Below are 24,466 nucleotides of genomic sequence, written 5' to 3'. Positions count from 1 at the left end.
ACGCGGCTTTTTATAGGTTATGTTTTCCACTACATAAGAGTAAAGTTCTTACATTCCGTGCAATGAATTGGAAACACTAGATTAAATACAATTTTTTTACCAGTTGGCATAAGTGTAAAAGTTAATAAATATATGTGAAGTTTAAAGTACTGTCAACAAACTGAAAATAAAGTAAGAAGAAAACATGAAGGAAGAAACAGACACAATAGGTTACGACACAGCCGAAGATGGTAAGTCACTTTACCAAATTATTTACTTTCTGTTTTTCTATTTTACTCATTACTTCATTTCCCATTGTTTGCTACAAATATACGTTCGATATTCTGAGTGATCGTTAACAATTACAAGTACAAATAACATGTTGACACATGGGGTGAATACTGTATTTGGTAGGATGCATGGGGCATGCATCACATATAGCACAATGACAATCATCGTTGAATATTTATTGTGGAATTCTTTTCAAGAGCCCAATCGGGGAACTCTGATAAATTGAATACATAAGTGCCCCAAGTAGAAAATGCGATGGTCGTAACAATAAGCGTAATAACGCTGGGGCCTATTCCAGCAATTGCAAAATCTCTAGTCTTTATATGAGCTGCTTCAGTGACAATTGCATTAGGAGGTGTACCCACAGGCAAGTGAAACGAAAATGAGCAGCAAAGAGAAGCAGGCAGCATCAGATACAACGGGTGTATTTTCATAACAACACACTGAAAAGACAGAGACGTTAAATATTGTATTAAACATATAAAACAAGAAAAAAAATTAGGAGGGGAATTTATTTTTCTCTTAGCAAAAAATCGATTTCAAGATTTTTATTAATGAAACTATATGATAAATTATTTTCAATCTTTCTGTATATTTTTATTATATATGTGTGAAATAATTATATGTTTTTTAGAGAAGATTCTATTAATACCACCTATTTTTCCCCTCAACCACCATGTCTTTTTTTTCGTTGCTTGGTATGATTTTAAACATACTATTCAATCAATTGACTTGAAATTTTTACTATACATTGAGAAAGTATTATTCTATCATTTGGCAAAGGGGAAAAGTGATACATTGTATATTTTTTTTTTATTATCCAAAAGTTGAGTAATTTTTCAGAGTAAAATTGACTATTTGAATTTAAAAAGTTGCCATTTTACAAATAGTTTTATTCTTGTTATTATTCCTTGTTGAATTATAGCTACATTGTATACAGTGTGGTTAATATAAGGTAATAGACATTTTAAGAAGCAATTTTATATGCTAAACAGAAATCATGAATAACAAAAATATGTTTGAACTTTGTTTTAGAGAAAAAAGAAAGATGTCTAAAATTTGTGTAAAATGTGTTTGACCTAGGACTTATTTTACTACTGACATGTACTAGCCAGGTTAGACAGTCCATAGAATAAGTTTCTAGTCAAACATATCTCATGCAAATTTTAGGGGTTTTCTTAGTAATTAGTAACTCTGAAATAAAGCCTTAAACATAATTTTGTCATTCTTAACATTTTTAGTCCTATCTTGACATGTGGAATCACCCCTTAAAATTTCTCACACCTGTGTTGAACACTCTATACATGTATACATATACATATAAAATAAGAAACCATCTTAGTTCACTGTTTTACATGATCTGAAGGAGAAATATTATGTCAATCAACGAAAAAGGGACAAGATAGTTGAGAAATATAGTCGGAATGGGTAATAGAATGTTCCGTACAAAATATTATGACTAAGTATTTGAACGTATGTATAAGAAAAACATACAAGGAAGACTGAAAATAATTTGTCATATAGTTTTTTTTAATAAAAAATCTGACCTCCCCCTACTGCGACAAGTGCTACTAACACCTATTAACCCTCGAACACATATTGGTCTTCTGTAAGAAATACGAAACTTCGCGAACCCAGACAAAAGTTTCCAACTCACTGAAAGAAATTTTCAGCAACACGGAAAATGCTAAAAACACCCTCAAATTCATTCAAAGCAACAAAACGCTCTATGAATACATTTAATACTAATAACTAACAACTGACGTCGCTAATGACCTCGTTGTCGATGCGACGTTAAGCCCTCAATTAAAAGAAACTTCTGGTCAACCTGCAGATTAGTGGCTTCTTTATTGATTTTGACGATTTTTAAACATGTTGTTAAGATCGTTATTTTGAACAACCTTTTCCGGCCAATAATAGGGCGGCCTTAGTTTCTGAAATATTCGCGAAACACTTTCAGTAGTAGGTATGCAATTAAATGTTGCGTATACATGTAAGTTTATGGGAGTTAGATATTTAATTGCAAGTCTAAAGCTGATATTGCTATCATTGTAACTTCATTTATTCTAATTTCGGTCACCCAAAGTATGTTTTATATTTTATTCTCGCATTTCGCGGATTTGAAAAATTTTAATATATTTTAACTTTTTTGCCTTTTACATTTATGTATAAGCAAAAGTTAATGTAATAATAGCAACAATTTTTTGCGAATGTCTCGAAAACTAAAATCGATCATCTATTATTGGTAGAAGAAAAAGTTGTTAAAAATGCTGATTTCTATAACACATTTAAGAATCACCAAAATCAGCGAGGAAGCCACTAATCTGCAGGTTCACCAAACATCTTAAAGAAATCAATTTTTTAACAAGAGAAATGTAAACACCCCCTTAATACGTGACGAAAGTTACCTACCATTTCCGCCAAAACTGGTAAAATAATATTCGCAATGGCGACATTAGATGTTAGTTCCGTTATTGTCTCTGCGAACAAGCAAACGATAAACAATATCGCGAACGGATCTATCGATTTCAAAGAGATCAGTGCATTTCCTAAAATAGAAGAAAGCCTAGAATCAGTGCTACCAGTCGAAATGGCGAATCCACCACCTAGCACTAAAATTAAACTCCAGTGCATTTTATCGTGGATCATTTTCCACGTGATCATGCTTGGTGATGGTTTGTTAGGCCGGTTAGCAGGATCCATATCAAAGGACCGAAGAAAATCGAGCTTCGACGGCAAAATAAAGAATAAAATAACGACGGCAGCAGCAGCCGTTGAGTCTTTGACGTGCCTGGAAACATAGTATGCGTTCTGTCCCTCTCTCTTTCTCTCTCCCTGTTCACTATTTCGTGAATGTTAGTTGAACACCTTATTTGAAGCGTTTGGAGTAATAAGAATATAAGAATATAAGTAATAAGAACTATTATTGAAAAAATCGACTTCAGAGGTTTTAAATCCTGGGATTAGATAAAAATTTGTGCAATTTATGCTATACATCGCATTTTTATACAGTTTCTGTGCACAAGCAGCTTCTTGCTCATCGGCCATGTTGAATTATATGTAATTTAGGACGTTGTTAACTCAAAATAACGTAAATATTTAAATTGGACAAACAAGACGTTTAAGCACAGTGTCGTTAGTTTTCATTATTTTTTAATAACTTTTATTAGATATAAATGTTTCGATTTTTGTTAAAATTTGGCTGATGTCCTTATTACTCCGAACGCTTCAGTTGTCACGTTCGTAATGAAATATATTAGTTCAAATAGTAATACGTACGATTTAGTGACGTAAGATGGCCAACCGGTCGTGAATCCGGGATTCCTAAAAAACCATAGTAGAACGACTGCGATGAAGAAGATGCCAACACAGGATTCATGCCACGTAATTGGGCCAAGTTCTTTATATTTTTTCTCGATCACACGTGCCGCAACTTTTTCACCTTGCACACCAATGTCAATGGCACGCGCGTCCTTGCTTTCCGGTCTAAACATTCCCATATACATTATCTGAAGCCACAACCATGTGAGTAGACCCATTAACAACATAACCGGCACCGAGTAAAGCATCCACGATGTCAGACTGATACCCGAACTCTCTGGGAACCGACTGCAATATGATATCCATCAGCAATCGATTCGGTATTCAATTGTAAAGGGGAATTTACATTTTTTACTTTGGATGTGCATTTTGGTTGATTCATCCTCATCATCCGTGAAAAATGAAAGCTGGAGTATTTATACTAGTTCGATAATTGAATTCATTTCACTAATTTTCAAATCAAATTCGAATGGCTAACCGCGGCTGTTGTTTCTGGACACGTTGAGAGATGTTTAGTCTCTGTAGGTACGACTTTTATGTGCCATATGGGCAGTAGTTTCTTCACATGGACGGATTTCTTCATACATACGACGTGTGGACATCCACGTCCTGGACTTCCTATCTTGGTTCTCTATATGTCTGTTAGCGATAGTGTATTTTGAAGGATCAACGAAGGCAATTAGCTCGACGCTATTTTGCTTTCATACGATTTATGTGAGTGGAGCTTAGGATTAGGAATGTGTATAGCTTGGAGTGATTGAGACTAAACAGTTCTAACATCGGATGATGGCTAGTGACCATGTTGGTTCTTTCAAGTATCGCCTGTCTGGGATTGTTTGTTATTGGAGGAGTGTTTGAATGATTGCAAACACCCCGACTCCATGTTTCTAAAGAATGATATTGTTCCTAAAGGATCTGATCACGGACGACTATGTCTTTTGGTAAGAGGGCTGAGATGAACCCCACGGTACTTACCTCAAAACCTGGGAATAGAGCGTATGCTTGACCAATTCAACAGCATTTATCAATTTTCTAATACGTCTATTCACTGTACGAAAATCGGCTAGAGGGAGTTCCCCTAATACCGAATAGCATCTAATACTGGACAGCAGCTATATCTTTAAAAACAGAAACGCAAGAAACGGTCAAACTCCAAAAGTGATAGAAAGGAATTCTCTCTTTACTTTTGCAGTTTCGCCGCCTTGTTACGTCTTATTTTTTAAAGATGTAGCTAATATCCGATATTAGATGACATTCAGTATTAGAACTCCCCCTATATGTGAAGAAACTACTGAAATACATACCACGTATGGAGGTTGTTCCCTAGCGTAGTCCTGAAATATCGGAATGCATAAAATGTCTTAGATTGCCACATAGAAATTACCTCTGTCCCCATCGACAGAATTTTCCTCAAGTTCTCTGTGGAATTAGACTTGTCACTGCAGTTTCACTACGAATGAATCATCCACATATGTCATCAAAAATAAAGACTGGAATTACTCGTTTACTGTTCACTTTAGATGAAGTGGAGATGAAAACAATCTTTACACCTTCCACTGTGGATGAGTCATTCGCGATGCACATCCAAAGTATAAAGTTTAAATTCAGTTTAAGCGTAGAAAGACACCCACTTTTGTTGTAGGTGTTCCTTGGAATTCTTACTTTTCAAAAAATCCCTTGAACGTTAAATTGGTACCAGTTCCAACCAATGTACCTATGCCTCCTAAGCTAGAAGCATACGCTGCCACAAGATAATAGACCATGGTGACGCGTGTCGGTTTCTTCACCCTGTAAAAGTCGTTTGCCAAAATATCGAGATGTATTGATGTTTAGCCTAGGCGCACACGACCGACAATCGATGAACAATTTTGTCGGTTCTAAAGGTACAATTTCATTGGGCACCATTTAGGCAACGTGTGGCATGCGACAGATACCGTGAAATGGTTTTCTTTAAGACAATTTTTCTAAATAATTTTTCCATTATTATAAAATGTACACATACCATTTCACTTAAAAGAAAAAAAGAACAAGTTTTTTAAACGACATGCGTCATGCTACAAGTCTCCTAGTGTAGTAGAATTGCGCCTTGAAGGTCGATTACAGATTGAACAATCCCTCTTTTTCTCTCTAATGGATAAGGAAACAGTCTATATATAGAATTCTGTCAAGTCTGTAATCGGTATTTAAAACCCACAAAATTGTCGTTCACCGATTGTCGGTCGCGTCGCTCAGTCCTGACCTTAATCGATTCCAAATACGTACGGTTCTGTCCCATCTTCTCCGTTACTCTCTTCTTCAACGAACTTTCTACCCAATCCTTGCTGTAAAAGGGGAAGACAGAATTTTGATCAGGACAGGTGTGGGTTGTCGGTCGGTTTCCCGATTCTCCTTGCAAGCGCGTGTGATCGCTTACCGCTTCGAGCTCCACCAGAACGGTCTCGATAATGGGTAACATCATGGTGGTAGCAGCGGTATTCGAGATCCACATTGACAGGAACATGGTCACGCAGAACAAGCCTAGTGTTAATCTGCGATTGCATGCACATTGTATGTAGCTGGACGAGTACACATCTATGTGCGTACGCGTATAGGGAAATTACTTTACGTATACGCGCGTACAGAGAACGATTTCGCTCTGCACGGCGCGGTTCGGTAACAGTGAAAGACTACAAAGCAATAAGAGACGATTAATGGCGGCTAGCCGCGTTCTAAGTTTCACGGAAATTACCTTCGATGGCTGCAGCCTATCGTCTTAATGATCAACAGTGCTATCCGCATATGTAGACCAGAGTTCTCGATGACGATCGCTATCACCATGCTGCCGATGAACATCATCGTAGTGTCGTTCATATAGCAAGCACAGGTATCGCCGGTATCCATTATTCCCATTAGTGGGTACAGGACAACAGGAATTAAACCTGTGATCGGCAGAGGCAATACTTCGGTCATCCAAAACATTGCCATTATACCAATTATGTATAGACATCGCATCGCTCTCACCTGCATACATGGAATAAAGACGGTTCTTTTTCGTTTTTACGAGAATAGAAAACTGGGAGGTGAAAGAGACGTAAACAAACTAGAGTAGCGGGACATGAATGATAATAAAGATGGTGGATTATATTGGCTCTGTAAAGTCAACAAACCTCGGAAGTTTCGATGACAAGGACTGGTAACAGTATCAGTGGCCATAATACGATCACAAATGATCTCCAATAAATAGACAGAAATTGGATTAACAAACTGCAAAAATTAGTAGTCTTTCTGAAACAAATGATATCTAAAGTTAGATTGACCTGGAAATAGAGAAATATTGGTGCGTAATGAAATTTGAATGTGAATCTAATGCGTATATGTATAACATAGAGAATATACATAGAGAATATACATAGAGAATATACATAGAGAATTAAGAGCTATTTTTGGTAGTTATTTTCCTCAAATCAGTCTACAATACTAAAAAAATGAATGCAGTTTATGTATGTAGTATGTATAACAGATATACAACAGATACAAAATTCTAGTTTAATAAACACTGATTAACAATTTGAAACTTCTGATCTATAAAATATACAAACTGAAGCAATTGAACAGACCACCTATTGCCGCGTACCACTGGTTAGCATAATAGTATTACATCGCCATCTTTATATGGAACTATTTTCTAAATAATGTTTTTTTTATATAACTATTCAGAAAATGACGGGCATCGATTGAATCAGTGAGTTGAAAAATAGTACAAGTCCAAAATTAGCCATTTCCAAATAATCTCAAAATTATATTCAAACCCCAGAGAAAGAGTGTATTAAGTTACACAGAAAACAAATGGACTTAATACAACGTGGTTCTGTAGTCCAGATACATAGAATACACAAAACTAAACGTTGGAATCAAATATATCACAATATGTTTTTTTTATTAAAAACGGAGGTTGACCTTTATATCTTCTTAAAACGTGCACCTTTAAAAAAATTGTTGATACCAGATTATGTCTTCCTTGAAACCAAGCAAGTTTTCTTTTGCTATTTTGTTTTCTACCATTAATAGCAAGCGAGTTTTTGAAGTGGCCTGTTTTAGTTCTCACTCTCTATACACATATGCATTTTTATTTATTATTTTGATTTCTTCAACTGATAGACAATATTTCTTTAAAATTTGGGACTTTTATTCAAGCCTCAGTTCGTTTTTAAAATAGCTCGACTCTTTTAAATAGAAACCTTAGATGCTGACTATTTAATTTTATTGTATCATTCTTTAACACAAATTTTACTCTGTATAGTTATATTCTTTTATAAAAAGTCTATTGCTATTATTTTATAATTAAATTACTATGTTTTAGTCCTTTATGCTCATTGAGTTTTATTTATAGAGACATAAGCATGTTTCTGTACAAAACACATTCCGTATTGAGTCATGAACATCTTTTTTCTTATTTGAAAGAGGCAACCGTTTAGCTATTCGAGTTCTTCTTTATTGCATCGATTTTATCAGTTCTCAATAAGCACTTTAACAATTACAGATTTAGTATATTCTTACATAATATATAAATATAATTCTTCAAGTTTTTGGCATATTTTGTTTTAAAAGATGTCTAGTAGGTATATAGTCTTAAAACAATTATATCTTGCAAATGAAATTCAAAATATTTGAAATATATCATATACGATAAAAATCATTTTAAGAAATGTATTAGCGAAGTATGTGCATTAGTGTTTGTCACACGAATCACATTGTTTGTAATTTTATCAGCACAGTGGGTGATTATGAAAAATGATTCATTACTGAATAATACCATAGGTAAAGCGAATAACAACGCTTATACAATGAAGAATTCAGAAGATATAAAAGTAGAGGAAATAGTCGTGGAAGCAAGAAAAGCTTCGAGACGTTAGCGTTTCTTCTAGAGCTGTGCAGACACGGCCAATGGTAAAGAAAATTTCAAATCATAAATCTGCTGATACGGTACACAGAAACAAGTCTTGAGAGACCTAATAGAAGTATAATAAATACTTGGAACACTTGTACTATTCTCTTGTGCTCAACGTAGGTACTAAAGAGGTTGTTAGAAAGTGAGTAATGGGGGGAACTAATTGAGAAAGGAAAAATCTCATATGACCCTGAGTATATTTTTAATGAGTTTTTCTAGATTTTTCTCTTTGACATTTGACAACAGCAACTTTCCTTTTACTGGCTTTAACTTAACATATTCAAGTAGTTAAAATGTGAACAGAGCAATGCTAGCTTTTTGCGAACCAGTTCAAATAGGTACTCGAAAATCTAGTCAGTTTATTGAAATATTAAATAGTGCAACTATAAGAACAAATATGAAAAATTCAAGTTATTCGACCAATTTGAATATTTACAATCAATTTTAAATAGAAACTACACTAACCTTAACGAATAACTTGGATACTTTTTTTTATTTCGAAAAATTGCGTCATTAATAATTACTTAATGAATGTGGGTATGTATTCCGTTTAAGCTTTATATTTAAAACAAATATATGTATAGCTACGGATTTTATATTTAAGCATAATAAATCTTATCTGTGCACGTTCTAAGTTACTTATTTTTTTAGATAGTTGTGTTGACACACTTTTGTTTTCGAAAACTTTCCTTTTATGACACATTTTTTCCTCTTTCTGAGATTTTGGATTTAATCGAATAGTTTAACATGTTCATGTTGTTAAAACATTATTACGTAATAAATAAATAGAAGCTTCGTTTAAATACAGGGTGTCCCACAAAGTGTAGTACTACTGAGCAGAAGGTGATTCTACATAAAAAAATAAATCGAAATTGAAGAATACAATTTTTTAAAATAACGCTTCGTTTTCGAGAAAATCGATTTTGAAGTTGTGACTGATACGTGTACACATAACTCCTAGATAATTTTTTCGTGGATGTTATCATTTATCTCTCCTACCGTTCGTTCTTGTGTTTGCAAACATGGTTAATGTCATAATTTACTAGCAATCATTCTACTGGTTTATAATCGATATTATTATTTCTTTTAGTACACTAAAGCTCACTAAATCATTATGTAAGAGTTAATTACAGGCATACTTGACTCTTCTTTAAAATCGATATTCTCGAAAACGAAGCATTATTTAACAAAATTTTATTCTTTATTCAATTACCCCCTCTTTGGTAGTACTACACTTTGCGGGACACCCTGTATATCCAATAAAACGTATTATGTAGAATATTTAACAATCTGGTGTATGAATTGATTTGATAGGTTTTTTCAAATTGTTGAGAATTATAAGGCCCAGTATACAAGGTGTTCACGCAATTAATTTACATTATTAGACGCAAGTGATAGATGTTAGAAAAGTATATTTAAGTATAATAGTCTTTTATAAAAAATACGGTGATTGGAACAAATTTTTTAAACTTACATTGGTGGTCATAAAATGGCAATATCATGATTTTTTTTTTAAACTGGTACCTATATTTTTGCATACTTTATGACAGCGGGTAGTGAAACAAATTCAAAGATTTATTACATGGTATGTCTTAATGTGTAGCAAAGGAGGAAGTGAAAAGAACATATTAAATTAAATACATACTATAAGTAATACTATAAGTATGTATTTAATATCATTTCTGGACAAGATCAGAAGGTAAAGAATCTTCGTACAATTATTTGTGCTTACCCTTTGTCTTGTATTCATGAATAAACATGTCACATTAAGGTAGTCCTTAGCAATAAGTCATGACAAATTTTTTGCCGAATTTTTTCTCACGCCTAAAAGTATGTTCAAAAGATGGGCTAATGTTATCCGATTGCATAACGGGAAAATGTGCCTCCGTGGCCCTGAAATGTTACATATAAAATTCCATGAGCTCAACTCCGCCGATACTCCAAGTCATCTAGTAAAGTTATTCAACTACCCACTTCCTTTTTTTTTGCGTTTACTAATCTATTGATGAATTAAGATAAAATGATAAAAATATACAAGCGCAATAGTTTCAGGACTTGACAAAATCCTGATTTGGCGCTTCAGCAGTAGGAGAGACCTTGTACATATGGAACGATTAATAATAAGAGACGCAATAACAAAGACATTGATTAGCAATAGTAAAATAAACTAAGAACACTTTTAACCAACTGAACAGCTCTGGTAAAGGACTTGGAGTAGCGATACAGTTGCGCTTACGGGATTTTACACATAAAACCTTAAGGCCCCGAGGGCGCGTTTTCCCGTTATCAGATCGAGTTCATCTTTTACACATGTTACTTTTTGTTAATATGAACTATTTTAGGAAATAGTTAACGGGAAACCGACAGGGTTTAAAAAATAAGCACAATATTGGTGTATTTTACGATGATATTTACTAATATTACACTAGAATACCGATCATCTGGAAATACTGTCTGTTTAAATGCTGGTTAACTGAAGAATTAATTACCTACCATAATGTAGAATGAATATCACGATGTTTACACTCTTTCTGACCTTGCCTAGAAATAGTTTAACTATATATAGCGTTACGAATTCTTCAAATACTGTTCTCTTCATTTTTGTCTTTTTTACCATAAAATTATATCATGAGGATTCATTCAGTCGTTTAATTAAATTTAAAAAAAGTTATAGCTCTATCATCTCACGATCGCAAATATAAATTTAAAAAATTTATTTTGGTTATTGTATTGCGTAGAAAAAAACAGTGAAAATTTTATTTTTACTATTTCTTTCTAAAATTTACCATTCGAGAGAAAAACGCTGAGAATTAATAGCATGAACGTCCTGTACACATTCATTTCTCGGAGGTACGGTAGCTCTGCACCAGAATTCCTGTGTCTGTATTATAATTACATATATACAATGATATATGTAATTACATATATACAATGATATATGTAATAATAATACAAAGAATAAAATACTGCATACCTCTGGTGGCAATGGCACCGCACATCCTCGCGTGCACTTTGCGCTGCAATTCCCTACAACGTACGACCGCCGCAGCCACAACTCGGATTTTTCAGTATATTATACTCCATCGGTCAATGAACACAGCAGACATTATGTTGTAAAGTGCTGTAATTATAGCACTGTACAGCTACTGTACTAGCCATTAGCCGTTCAGTACAACTAAATTCTCTGAGATATCGTGCAATGATAAAAAAGGTTTACATGACCTTCTATAAGTTATTGTGTATCTTTAAACCATCGAGACCCAAATTGCGTAGATATTTCATTCGCTACTTTTTCACTAATTACATTATTACTTACATTATTGAATTCTATTTCTTCATGTTACTGTTATGGAAGGAAATCCCAAAAGTTAGCTTAATATTTCTTTAGTTACTACTTCTCCTTTCTGATTTAGATTCTGCAGTGTTTTAAAAGTTGAAGAGATTGAAGTATTTATAATACTAGATCATACCAGTTTATTTGTAAGTAATAGATTTTTTTGTGTAGATCTTTTTCATTTAGTGGGCGTTTGTATAGTATCTGTTATTACAAAATGTATTTTTGTTTCAAGAAAATAATGTATAGTATAAAATATATGATGTATAGAATGTATAGTAAAGTTACGTTTATGCAACTTTGGGTCTTAATGGGGGTTAAGTCGATTTAGTCAACGTCGTTTTAATGTGTTTAAGTTAACGTTTAAGTAGCTTAGGCCATTTGAAAGAGTTCAATTATTTCATGTTTTCTTGAATAATCACTCTATACGGCTACTTGAGTGTTTAACTCGATTTGAATGTTCAAACTGAGTTTAGTTTAGTTTTCTTAACCTTATTTACAGCAATATCTCAATTTCAATACTTCTTTGCAGAATATGACACTTACAATTACTACCACTTGAGCTATTAGTGAACACAGTTAACGCCTAAATAAGTAATACTGTAGTTAAGTTCTTGAAAATTGCCTTGATAAATCATTAGAATATTAGTAAGAAATTGTTAAACTTCAAAATTCCATAACTTTGTTAATATCCATTTAAAGATGCATCAAAAAGTCTGTGAAAGTTTGAACCTTTTAGAGATTTGAGACTTTCACGGCCCAGCATCATACAATTCTTACTCTTGAGGCTTTCGGGTGTAAGCCGTGTCCTTTTGGAATTATTTTCCCAACGTTTCGCCAGCATTGCAGCTAGCTTCATCAGGGGGTCAAGAGACACACTGATACTATTGACCCCCTGATGAAGCTAGCTGCAATGCTGGCGAAACGTTGGGAAAATAATTCCAAAAGGACACGGCTTACACCCGAAAGCCTCAAGAGTGAAAACTGTTTGAACCTTTTAGATTGTCACCCTTTGGACCAATCTCGTTCAAATTAGTATCTAAAGGATAAAATCTTCCGTTAACACTTTGAGTGTCATGTCACTCATATGTAAGTGACAATTCTTACATGATTGTGAATAATATTAATATGCTCGATTATGAATGATGCCAACAAAACACTATAATAAATGCAGCTATGAAAAGGGGGGCACTGTAAAGTAAATATAGGAATGAATTAATACTAATTTTATTTTAAGCTAGTTTAACATTCAAGGTGTTGAATGTGTTTGAATGATGCTAACAAAGACTATAGTAAATGCAACTATGAAAAGGAGGCAGTGTAAAATAAATATAGGAATGAATTAATACTAATTTTATTTTAAGCTAGTTTAACATTCAAAGTGTTGAATGTGTTAGAACCTATCATTTGCATCGGTCATCATTTGCGTGACTATAACAATAGTGGATCGTTGTGTCAACAAAGATATAATACCTAGTTTTTCCCCATAATTCTAAACGTGTAATTTGTCATTGTAGGTATAAATCTTACTTTACGAATATATGGATTGGACGACCCACATTTTCCAGTTGGTTTACTAAATCGAGGTTTTGTACTTGGTTACCAGTACTTATGATTAGTATGCCCTATTTCGCTTATAAGAATAGGCATCGAATAACTTAAATATTTAATTCTATGTTAATTAATTTGCGTTGCGCAAAGATGACACATACCTTCTTCTGACCGTGGAATCGCTGATTTCCGGGTATGGATCATCGGATTGCGTGGTCATTTCTCCCTATTGAGTACAAGGAAAGTTTCTATAAAGAATGTAATAATAACACTTCACAGCCCTTAGCATAAATTAAACACGAGAAGAGGCCTGATACAAACCCTGACGTTATCATCGTCGATCGGCATACGAGTATAACAAAATTTACTATTTATGCACTATTGCTTCAGAATATTACAAAATTAACCTTCTTTGACTATAGAAGTATATAAACATTTTAGGCAAGTATCTATTAATTTGCGGGAAACATCAAAATCGGAAACTTAGATACTTCTACGTTTAATTTCAGCTACTATTATTAACATTTATCCTTTTATCTCTATCACAATAGTCATTGTGAAATGATGAAAAAGGGCAACGCAATGAGTATACATTCAAAACACAAAGGCAGTCTAACTACAGTAAAACCTCGATTATCCCTGTTATTCGGATAATCTCTGTTATCGTAAAATGATGAGAAAGCGCAGAGCCATGAGTACGTACACGTACATTCGATACACAAAGGCAATCTAACTAAGATGAAATTTCATTATCCTGTAATTCGGAAAATAGGGATTATTCGAATGATCTATCCCAACACCTCTTGTGTGTAAACACTTCAATTTAAACGGTTCATATACAATATCATTTATTGTAGAAGTGGGTCTAACGATTAAGTCTAGCACTGTAGCTGGCCACATCATAGTTCAGTGTAATGATATAATAATAATGATAACATTGTTTCCCTACATTTTGGAGTATTTGAGGCTTTAAAAATGGGGCTGATATGGTACGAGGCATAAAAGGAGCACAAGTTTACTAAATTAAATTTAGTAAAAAAGTTATGATTTAGCTGCTTAGAAGATTTGGGACCCATAAATCTAACTAAATCAGGTTTAAATTTGATTTGTAATTATTACAATTATATAAATATAATACTTGCTCCTGTTTTTTAAACAATTGAAAGTTTGGAAAAAGCACTACGTGTTCTACGATACGATAGTTCTATTTATCCGAACACTCATATCCTCCGAACTAGTTCGAATAATGAAGGTTCTACTGTATCATAATAAGTAGCTAAAATGTGCATTCTTTCTTCCTAACATAATGCCCTTGTTTCCTCGTTTCCTGCTTATCTACCTCCCTTCTCCCTTGACCTGTTTACGCAGATTGTAAATGAAATGATTTTACTATGCGACACCGTACAAAATTGACCTCGGTTACGATTTTACGGTGAGCCATCTAATTCTGTCAAGTTTTACGTGGAGGTCGTTGAATTTATTCATCGGTCACCTTTATCGCTGTGTATCGAGTAACTAAGATTCGCGTTAGATATCGAAACGAGATTAAATTTCCATTAAATTTTATTGTTTTGATAGGGTGTATGCACCGTGCATTTCGTGATTTTACGGCTGTTATCGTCGAATTAAGGTCGTTGGAAGAAGAAAACTGGCGTATGCCGATTGACGAGTTTATACTCCTCACCTGACAACTCGCCTTGTTATATATTGGTTCATGAACGAGTTTCCTAAAGAAAGGCTGCAACGGTCAATTTGGCCTCTGCCTGATTCGATCAAGTCCAATCTGACAACGATGGAATATTAAGATGTAACACCGTTACATGGTACGTTTAACCATTGCAGACGAACGTTGTACTCGTGTTTATTCGTGGTGAATGTAATAATCAAACTGCAGATATTTATCTATTTATGAAAAATTGTAATATGGAACAAATTACTGACTCCACAAATTTTCCAAAACTGTAGGTATAAACTATCGAAGCTTAAATACAGTTTGTGATATTACGAAGATAATAGCCGCTCATTTGCCAAATGATGAACTCCACAAAACAAAAATATTTATATTTATTTTGAATATAAGAAGTTCAGCATCAAGTAAGTGCATTGGCACTAAAATTAAAAGAAAAAATAAAAAATGAAATTAATCATTTTGATCTGTGAACGGTTCAATTGTGTTTATGAAAATAGAGATCTGCGTAAATATCCACAATCTACTGATAATAATTCATGCGTACAGAATATCGACCATCAAAATTTCTTTAATTAGCTACTAAGAAGCTACTAAGAAAACTAACTCCTTGTACGTTGTGGGTAATAAACTGTTGCATTTAACCTGTTAACAAGAGAAGATACTCTAACTTGTCATATGAGAGTTCCTCCATATTGGACCAAAAGTGCATCACCATGAAAATGTAGTATTAATATTAACACAAAATCGTAAAATACAGTGTTAAATCTTGCTTAGTATTTATTATAAACCAAGTGAATTAATTTGTCTCGCACTATTTTGAAATACGCGATTTGAAACCATTAAGATGTTCCTAAGTAATAGTCGAAACTATTCAAATTCAAAGAAAATGTAACGAAATAAAATTGTGACATTTCAAAGTGATCTCGCATTATGATTCTCTCATTAACCGATGACACCAGAAAGATTTTCAACAAGTTCACAGTCGTTGCACTTGATAGAATGACACGTGATTAATGCTTATTGGAACCAATTAATCCAATACATAATCAATCAGTTAATACACATGGAATGAAAATAATGTATGCTGTTAATACGAGTTGTATTTCGGTTACCGTGATTTATGGGAAAACTGATTGTTTCTGGATATTGACACTGTCTTGAGAACGGTCGTCAAGATGGGACCGAAAAACGGCTCCACTTTCGTTAGTTGCACGCACGCTGCACCACTGTTCGCTCTGCTCAAAGGCACGCAGAGTCGGACCTCTTGCGATTAAGCTATCACCCCTCTCTTCTAGTTTGCCCTCTCTCTCTTTCTCTCTCTTTATTTCTCTTCCTCCCTCTCTCCCTCTCTATCTTTCCCTTCGTGTCTGCTACACTGATCTCTTTCTAGGTGCATCTTGCTTGCCTTCGGTCTTCTTCCCGTTTTCTTTTCCTCCTTCATTCCTGTCCCTCTTCTTCCCTCTGCTTCTCTTCTACTTCACTCTTTACCTTTTTGTTTACCACCACCTCTCTCATCAAGCCCCTACAAGTCCCTACAAGCTCATTCCTTGTCTAGTTGCAGTACCAGCAACTCGATGCAATATCGATGGCTTTCGATGATCATCACTGCGTAAAACATTGTCACCATGTGCTCCACACCTTTGTGCATTTAGTTTCTTCTTAGTGAAGATGTTCAGTTTTGTCTATTGCAAACTCACTGTTAGTAATGACGAGGAAGCTGAATCAATATTATCGATTACAATCCGTAAATTACGGTCTGTTATCGGACAATCGAATATGTGGCAATGATTAATGCATACTTGTTTCTCATAGAGAGGTCAAAATGATACATTTGTTAATACCTATGTGATTGAAAAACTGAATGTCTATTTATACTCGCTAGATGATCCTAGTAACCATGTATATCTAATACCTTGAGAATTACTGAATTAATTTTAATTATTCCGTATTTGAGAGTCAGGCTGACTTATGTCCATTTTTTCAGAACTTTTCTATTTTATCTAAATTTCGCTAAGAGGAACATGGGAGTGAAGGATTTAAGTAAAATGATTAATATAAAAAATGGGAAAACTAGTTTACATAATAATACTTTATTCTCAGTTATATACCTATACTAAGATATCCAATTGCAAATCAAAAGAGTATTTTAATACTCGAATCTAAATAAATAAATTACGTAAATCTAAGTAATAGTACGAGTCTTAGTCTAAACTACTTCCAATACTATTCGTGTGTTAAGAAATGGATGATCGTATATGTTTTTCTGCTGTGTTGAAAAATAACAAAAAAGGACTTGAGTCATTGGCTCTTAGGCATAGTACTGTACTGAGCTGATAAGGTTGCATCTGGAAAAAAACACGGATCTATATTGTTACTGTAGATAGGATCGTCTGATTTCACATGCATTTTCGGATCTAGCATATTATTGGCCAAAATGGTCATAACTGTTAATTAAATCGACATATTTCCTGTATACGAAAAACTACTTCTATGTCAACATGTGTCTCAGATGCAACTTTACCAGCTCTGCACAGTAGAGTATGTTCTATAAAGGTTCGTATATTGAAATATAAATTGAAATTCAAGTGTTAACGATTTTATGGAACACGTATGTTCGATTTAAATGTATACAAGTGGTTATTTCCGTAAATATTAAAAATGGGAAAAAATGTTTCAAACAAAAGTTGTATGACTTCAAAGGGAACATACTATGACGATCATAATTTGACCTTGCAATGACCTTGAAGAGCCCTGTGAAGATCACATTTAAATTTTTAAATGAAACTATATTTTGTATTGCATATTTCTTGTAGCTGATATCTAAACGTTTTCAAAATACTGTTTACACATGCATTTTGCATAAGTCCATTGTTGAGTTATTAACTTTCAATGTTGGCATGCTGCCTGCATTAGCGTTACCCCATCTATACCGCGTGGAGGTTATGTGTGTGCGTGCGTGCGTGTACATGTACAGCGACTAGACAGTAACCGTTACAATAAACAAAATCATTCAATTGTTTTTCATCTAGAAATACACAAGGCTCTATTGAGCAATTTTTTCGGTGGTGTGCATCGGGTAACGCCAATAACGACGCCATGTCAAATTTGAAAGATAGTAAGTAATAGCCTATGCAAAATACATGTGTAGGTTGTGTTTTGAAAACATTTTAATATCACCTACAAGAATATGCAATCAAAAATTAAGGGTTCCATTAAAAAATTTAAATATAACCATCACAGGGCTCTTCAAGTTTATCGCAAGGTCAAATTGTTATCATTACAGTGTGTACCCTTTGATACCATACAACTTTTATCTAAAAAATTTTTTTTTTTTTTTTTTAATATTTACGGAAATAACCACCTGTTTACATTTAAATCGGACATATTGTATATAGATTATTTCTACTATATTTGTGCAAATTAGCAGTGAGAAACTAACATTTTGGAACAATTTGGAAATCAAAATATATCGAAAGGGAGACATATTGAAACAATTTCACGAATCATAAAACTGGAAATCAACGCGACAATTACTAATGTTGAATAAGTGGATGCACGTGATTTCATTGCGGCTCATCACACGAGTGCAACACATATTTAAAGAAGTAAATCGGAGGTCCGACACAGGGGGAGAGATTCAGTTTCGGTTGCTTTGTTCTACTCATTATTGTACTATTCTTATTGTTCTACTATTGAAAATTTACATGACCAAACTGCGAGCTGTTTCATACATGCATTTCAGAAAAGATAGATTCTATATGAATCATAATATATCTTTCCCTTATTTCTCGCTACAGTTTAAACAGGGAAAGTTATTCTATTTCAAAATAAAAAATTGCTCATTGTAGGGTTAAAAATGACAGCAATATATGAGTCCGTTTCTAATAAACTGCGATACTAACATTAAATTATAATATTTTGTGCTTCATGAGTTTTGTATAGAAAGGTATGTACAAGTTTTGTTTATGCAGTAAAAAAGTTTAAGTGGTCATTTTAATAATTTCGAAGTTATTTAAGAAATACAAGGCCCCAAAATTTACAGTTTTTGTCGATTTTTACTACAACTTCTGCCTTCACGTTTAAATTTATATTTCTGAAATTATTAAACATACAAAATTCAGCTTTTTTTCTATTAATTCTATTAATTTCTATTAATTCTCTATTAATAAATTTCTTTCATATTCCGAAAAAAGGTTTTTCAATCCAAAAAATAAAATATTTTTGTTTCCTAAATTTGAAATCCGTTTCAAGTGTCAGAAACTTTGAAAGAAAATATATTCATACTCTCTGGTGTTTTGCCTTTCGATACCAATTTTTTAATTCACAAACGCTCAGAAACTGTAATTAGGGCACGCCACCGAACTTAATTGTGTAACTTAATTGTTAACACCTACCTAAATCCGGGTACACCAAGTCATATACCGACGTGCCCTAATTAGAGTCAATACTCTATTTTGTATCTTTAATAGTTTCAGAGATATAAATTCAAATGTGAAGGCAGTTGTCGCAAAATTCGGCTAAAAGTATAAACTTTGGGGAGTTGTATTTCTGAAATAATTTCGAAATTATCAAAATGATGAGTTAACCCCCGCCCCCCTTAATTGCACATGGACTACAATATATTTCAATATCATCAAAATCCCTACATTAAGATACAAAAGTGATCGAGTTGGCATGGAATGGCCCATATACAAGTAGACATATGTGCCATCTGTGCCATCCATGGTCATGACCTCCCTGTGTTCACAATGAGAATAAGAAAACAGTTGATCCTTGTCAACTGTAGCGAGATTAATTGATAGTCCAGTGGTAAATATTACAAAGAATGTATGTATGTACTCGGAATAGAAACTACTAAATAACAATAAAATAGTGCTAATAATCTCTTGCACATATAGTGTCAACAATTGCTTAAATACGAAAAGAATTTGTTTCTCTTTGTACAAAATAAGGTTGGTTCTGTAGTGTCTTACAAACTGTCTAATTCTCTCGGTACCTGAAGCTTATTTATGCAAAAAATTAAACAAGAGGTGGAAACATTGTATATGACTTAGAGACTTTGAAGCGCTCTGTAGGTTGTCTTCGGTGATTCGACTGCTAGCACCTACTTCAATGAGATTGAGGGTAAGACACGATGAAAAGGCTCAAAGAGAATGACCTGGCCCTCAATTTTACGTATCGTAAATCTAAATGTATTGCTTCTGAGCTCAAGTGTCGGGGCCTTAGAAATGCACCTGCTTGCTATAATCATAAAACAATGAAGCGGTTTCTAGGACCTCAATCTTCACTTTAAATCTCTCTGTCATGGGTAATAAACTAAATTGTTATTGTATCCTCGAAAATAGCGGACTCCAAGAGTCCCTGTCGTAAACTTTGCTTAATAGATGTCTTTACACTATCATAGCTACTACAACCATTGTAACGAAACTCTGCACTCCTCGACCTAGACAATGATTATAATATTTACTATTCTCTGTAACCTGACCTATGCCACGAATTTTGTGTTGGCAATGGTGTCATTCGATTTATCGAATTTCAGGCAAACTTCATTTAAGCAAAGTTCGTTATGCTTGATTTTAGTCTGGTTTAACGTTTAGAATCACTTTTTACATTTACCCTTACCTGTGTAAATAAATTTCGCGGAATGAGTGTGACGTACGTAGAGAGAATGAACGAATCGCGTGTGAGGTATGAAATGCGTGCTGATTGGATGAATCTTGCGTGTCAATATGAATTTGGAGAGTGAACGAACGATTAATATATAGACGTGTTCAAAAGAGTATTCTTTTTACTTCTTGATTTTTCCAGGAAATCTCTCGCATTTTATTTATTCAGTTTCGGTTAAAAATAATATTTTTGATAAAGAAATTGCACAATACGTATATAATTAATACATGACCTACGAGAGACAAGATATCTCGTTTATTGGTAGGTATACATCTTGTTTATAAGTTTCATTGATGCATTAACGATTATTAGTAAACCCTCTAATACTATGCTGGAGTTATTGGTGACTCGTTGGTGTGAGTCAGTGTGACTTCGATACCGATCAAAACTGTGAGAGTTAACAGAATACTTGTAATATTTTTATTAATATTATTATTTAATAATAACAGTAATTGTAATTATTCTAACACATGACTCTTTGAAATCATGTAATTTTTACTGGGTATCGTTTTCCATGTAATAAATAGTGTCTTCTAAGTAAGAAGTGACAAGAGAATATCCTTAAAGTGATTTCTTAGATTGTAACTATTTTAATCCTAAAGAACTACTGTAAGTGTAGATATTTTTAAGCGAATCCAAGAAAAACTGTTTTATTTTAACAGTAATCAATTCATCAAGTTGTTCATTTATATTTTTAAGAGTTTTTTTTTATATGAAATATAAATATTAAATTTTGTATAGAAAATAGTGTTTGAACTTTTTCTTGAATTTCATATATTCGTTTCAATGTTATAATCATTTAAGATCAACTATTTTTAATTTTCAACTAATTTCTAGAAATTGTATTGAACGAAACAGAAAAACGAGTGTGAATGAGATACTGATACCAAACATGAGAGAATTTAAGTGGATCGATTGTAAACAGTAACATATTTGTGCATCAGTATGTTTAGGCATTTATCGACTTACGGCCGATTTCTTTACCTCTGCATATGTTTCTACATAGGCTTATATTAGCTGGAAGATATTTCTTACACATTCGTAACTTCTTCACTTCCGATTATCTACTATAAGAAGCACACGCTACTACTAACTGGTAAATTTTGACTAAAGCTGTTGATCCATCCGCAATCTAATAGTTAAAGCTTACGTGCGCACCTACTGAACAATTATTTTTCTATTTAATGGCTAAAAAGACAATCGATACATAAAATTCTATTAAACCTGTAATTGGTGTGTAGAGCGACGAAATTGTCGGTTAATTATTGATAGATGTGCGCCTAGGCAGACTGTTACTATTCTGTCGTGAAACAATAAGATTCATCATATATCACAGCTGTAATCAACTGTCATAAATGATCATCAGCCAAATCCAAATTTTATTTGCAGTCTCTTTTCGATTTTATGTTATATTACCTTCGATTTTACAAATCGATTAAACAGACTTGTAAAACAACTACAGAACACTTACTTGAAGAATAGTTGCTTCGTCTCAGAGGGCGAAAGCGGGTTCAGAGCAAAGGCAATTCATAAGGGGATTTATAACAGGCAATCTTCAAGGTGTTCGTCAAAAAGGAATTTTCTGGTCATCTGTTTCGCTGTACTTATTTTTCAAAAGCAATCGTAAACGTGCCTTTTTAAAAAAAAACCCCAGCATTAATTACGGGAGAAATTGGGTCCAGGTCAAATTTGACGACTTTCACATATGTATATTATAGATTATGATGATGTGCTGAACAAGAAACACACAGGTCATTAAAATCGCTAATGAACGGTTAGTGATATAAACCTATTTAAAAGTGCGAATTTTTTCAGTGATTACTTCCGCTCGTTGCTTCAGTTTTTTAAAAGCGGTAAAGCGTTTTATTAACAATTATTTTTACATTACTTTTGGATATTTCAGATATGTAAAGGTACTTTTTTTAAAACTATTTCACTATGGATAAATCTAATGTAAAGTGCATGTGGCAGATTGCAGTCATTCAGTTGTGACTAACGTAAGTGATATTACGAAGAATTTGAATAATAATATGACAATGTGCGATAGACTTCTTTGACATTGAACTCTTTAATTGATTCTGCACGAAGATCAACACAACAATATTCAAGTGAAGCCGCAAATACTGGAAATTAACATTTTTTCCCCATTATTGTGTAACCACCTGTGTGCAAGTAATCATTCATCAGCAAAGTTTGAATGTAATATATTTTTGTTCAGTTCAGTCTACAAGGAAATCATCAAATTTAATCAGGACCCAATTTCTCGCATAGAGTAAAAGACCCACTTTCCGCAACTGTATTAGTTTCCAGATACTCAATTAATTTTGTAAAAATTTGGAGCAAAATATATAAAAAACTATATAGTGTTTACATACGCGTGTAAAGAGAATGTTAAATTTCATTAAGAAAAATATAATGATTAAATTACTTTATATTTCTTTCCACATCTTTAACAGATTCATTTAGTATCCAGAAACTTACTCTAATTAATGCGGGGTCCTTTGTTCACCTTGAGTTAATTCTCGAACGACAGACGGTTCGCAGGCTGATCGCAATAGGACCCAGGCAGCCTCAGCTAAAGGTCAATACGTAGACTTCCCCGTTTCTGGCTAATCCACTGGCTAAACTACTCCGTCATTGGCGAGATATATCAATTCCAGTTCTAATGAAACAATAGAGTATCTCATGACAACGTTTGCATTTTTTTCGTGATCCCAAATCCTTGAAACTTTAGTAAGTAAGAAGTATCTAAACTTAAAGAAATTATCAAGAAAACTCTCGTATCAAGTCACCATGAACAGTATTCTTTAATGAGTTTTCAGTAATACAGTCGATAGAAAAACGAAGCGAGATAAAGATTTATTCAAAAATTCTGTTGAGACTCTAGTTCTTAAAACAAAATATTCTTATTATAAAATAAAATTAGCACTTTAATTTTCGACAGTTTCGAAATTTTACAGTTTTGGATTCGAGTTTAGAATTTAAAAATTAAAGTCCAACCCAATCTAATAAAAGTAGTAGCGTAATTCCTATTCACCACGTGTTTCGCGACGCAACGTGTCACGAATTTTCCAAACTGCTACAATTCGTTTACAGTCACATATTATATTATCAAATATTGCTGTAACGTGTTGGCCTCCCTTACTCACTCTTACAAATATTTTCCACTTTCACTTTATCTTTTACATATTATAGTAAATAAGTCACATGTTACACTAAATCCATGATATAAGTCGAGGTTCTTCCCTTGTTTTAGATCTGTTCTGCTATAATATGAAACAAATTTGCTATAATATGTAACGTGAATTTACGTGACGTGATAATAGTGTTTGCACCCTTATTGATACTTTGTCAATTGGTTTACTTCTATACTATCATAGATATTCTACTATGTAATGGATACGTCATCTGTGAGAATGTAGAAATAAAACAATTAATTTGTCAGAAGTTAATAACAATTGACAAAGGTGACCAATAAAACTAAATTTATCAAACTGTACACTGAGGTAACTGTACACAATGTTAAAACTCGTAAATATAGAAATCTGAATTACATTGAAAGCAATTCTTATTCTGTAGCGCTTAAGTTCAATACGTACCTTCTTTTAGTGAAATGCACATTTGCTATTAATCCAGTATAATTTGATCGTGTGAGTGGACAAGGATTGACGTAAGAATGGTTAGGATCCATGCTCGCGTAGCCTCG

At 33.5% G+C, this 24,466-nt stretch overlaps 2 protein-coding genes across 6 annotated transcripts in view; one reads left to right on the top strand and one right to left on the bottom strand.

The window, feature by feature from the left end:
- The window catches only part of Pig-s (phosphatidylinositol glycan anchor biosynthesis class S), a 35,774-nt gene that overhangs the window by 906 nt on the left and 10,402 nt on the right, over nt 1–24,466 (top strand). For all 3 annotated transcript variants that reach the window (XM_076376038.1, XM_076376037.1, XM_076376036.1), the window contains exon 2: nt 17–230. In XM_076376038.1, the coding sequence (XP_076232153.1) occupies nt 185–230 (46 nt within the window). In that variant the 5' untranslated portion in view covers nt 17–184. The remainder of the gene's footprint in view (nt 1–16; nt 231–24,466) is intronic.
- On the bottom strand, nt 218–24,466 carry LOC143177820 (protein I'm not dead yet-like). Of its 3 annotated transcripts, XM_076376034.1 has the most exons (10): nt 16,206–16,302; nt 13,565–13,629; nt 6,738–6,855; nt 6,320–6,591; nt 6,005–6,119; nt 5,854–5,912; nt 5,254–5,379; nt 3,550–3,879; nt 2,683–3,061; nt 218–713 (listed from the first exon to the last, which is right to left on the bottom strand). In XM_076376034.1, the coding sequence occupies exons 2-10, from the start codon at nt 13,621–13,623 to the stop codon at nt 432–434; spliced, it is 1,740 nt and encodes a 579-aa protein (XP_076232149.1). In that variant the 5' UTR covers nt 13,624–13,629; nt 16,206–16,302; the 3' UTR covers nt 218–431. The 3 variants fall into 3 exon arrangements, with proteins under 3 accessions (XP_076232149.1, XP_076232148.1, XP_076232150.1); XM_076376033.1 differs by lacking the exons at nt 13,565–13,629; nt 16,206–16,302 and adding an exon at nt 24,360–24,466; XM_076376035.1 differs by lacking the exon at nt 16,206–16,302 and having other exon boundaries at nt 6,320–6,509; nt 13,565–13,595.

Source organism: Calliopsis andreniformis, chromosome 4 (assembly GCF_051401765.1).
Source record: "Calliopsis andreniformis isolate RMS-2024a chromosome 4, iyCalAndr_principal, whole genome shotgun sequence".
Classification (NCBI taxonomy): domain Eukaryota; kingdom Metazoa; phylum Arthropoda; class Insecta; order Hymenoptera; family Andrenidae; genus Calliopsis; species Calliopsis andreniformis.
Note: the sequence above shows the minus strand (reverse complement) of the source record. Positions and strands in the feature narration are given on the sequence as shown.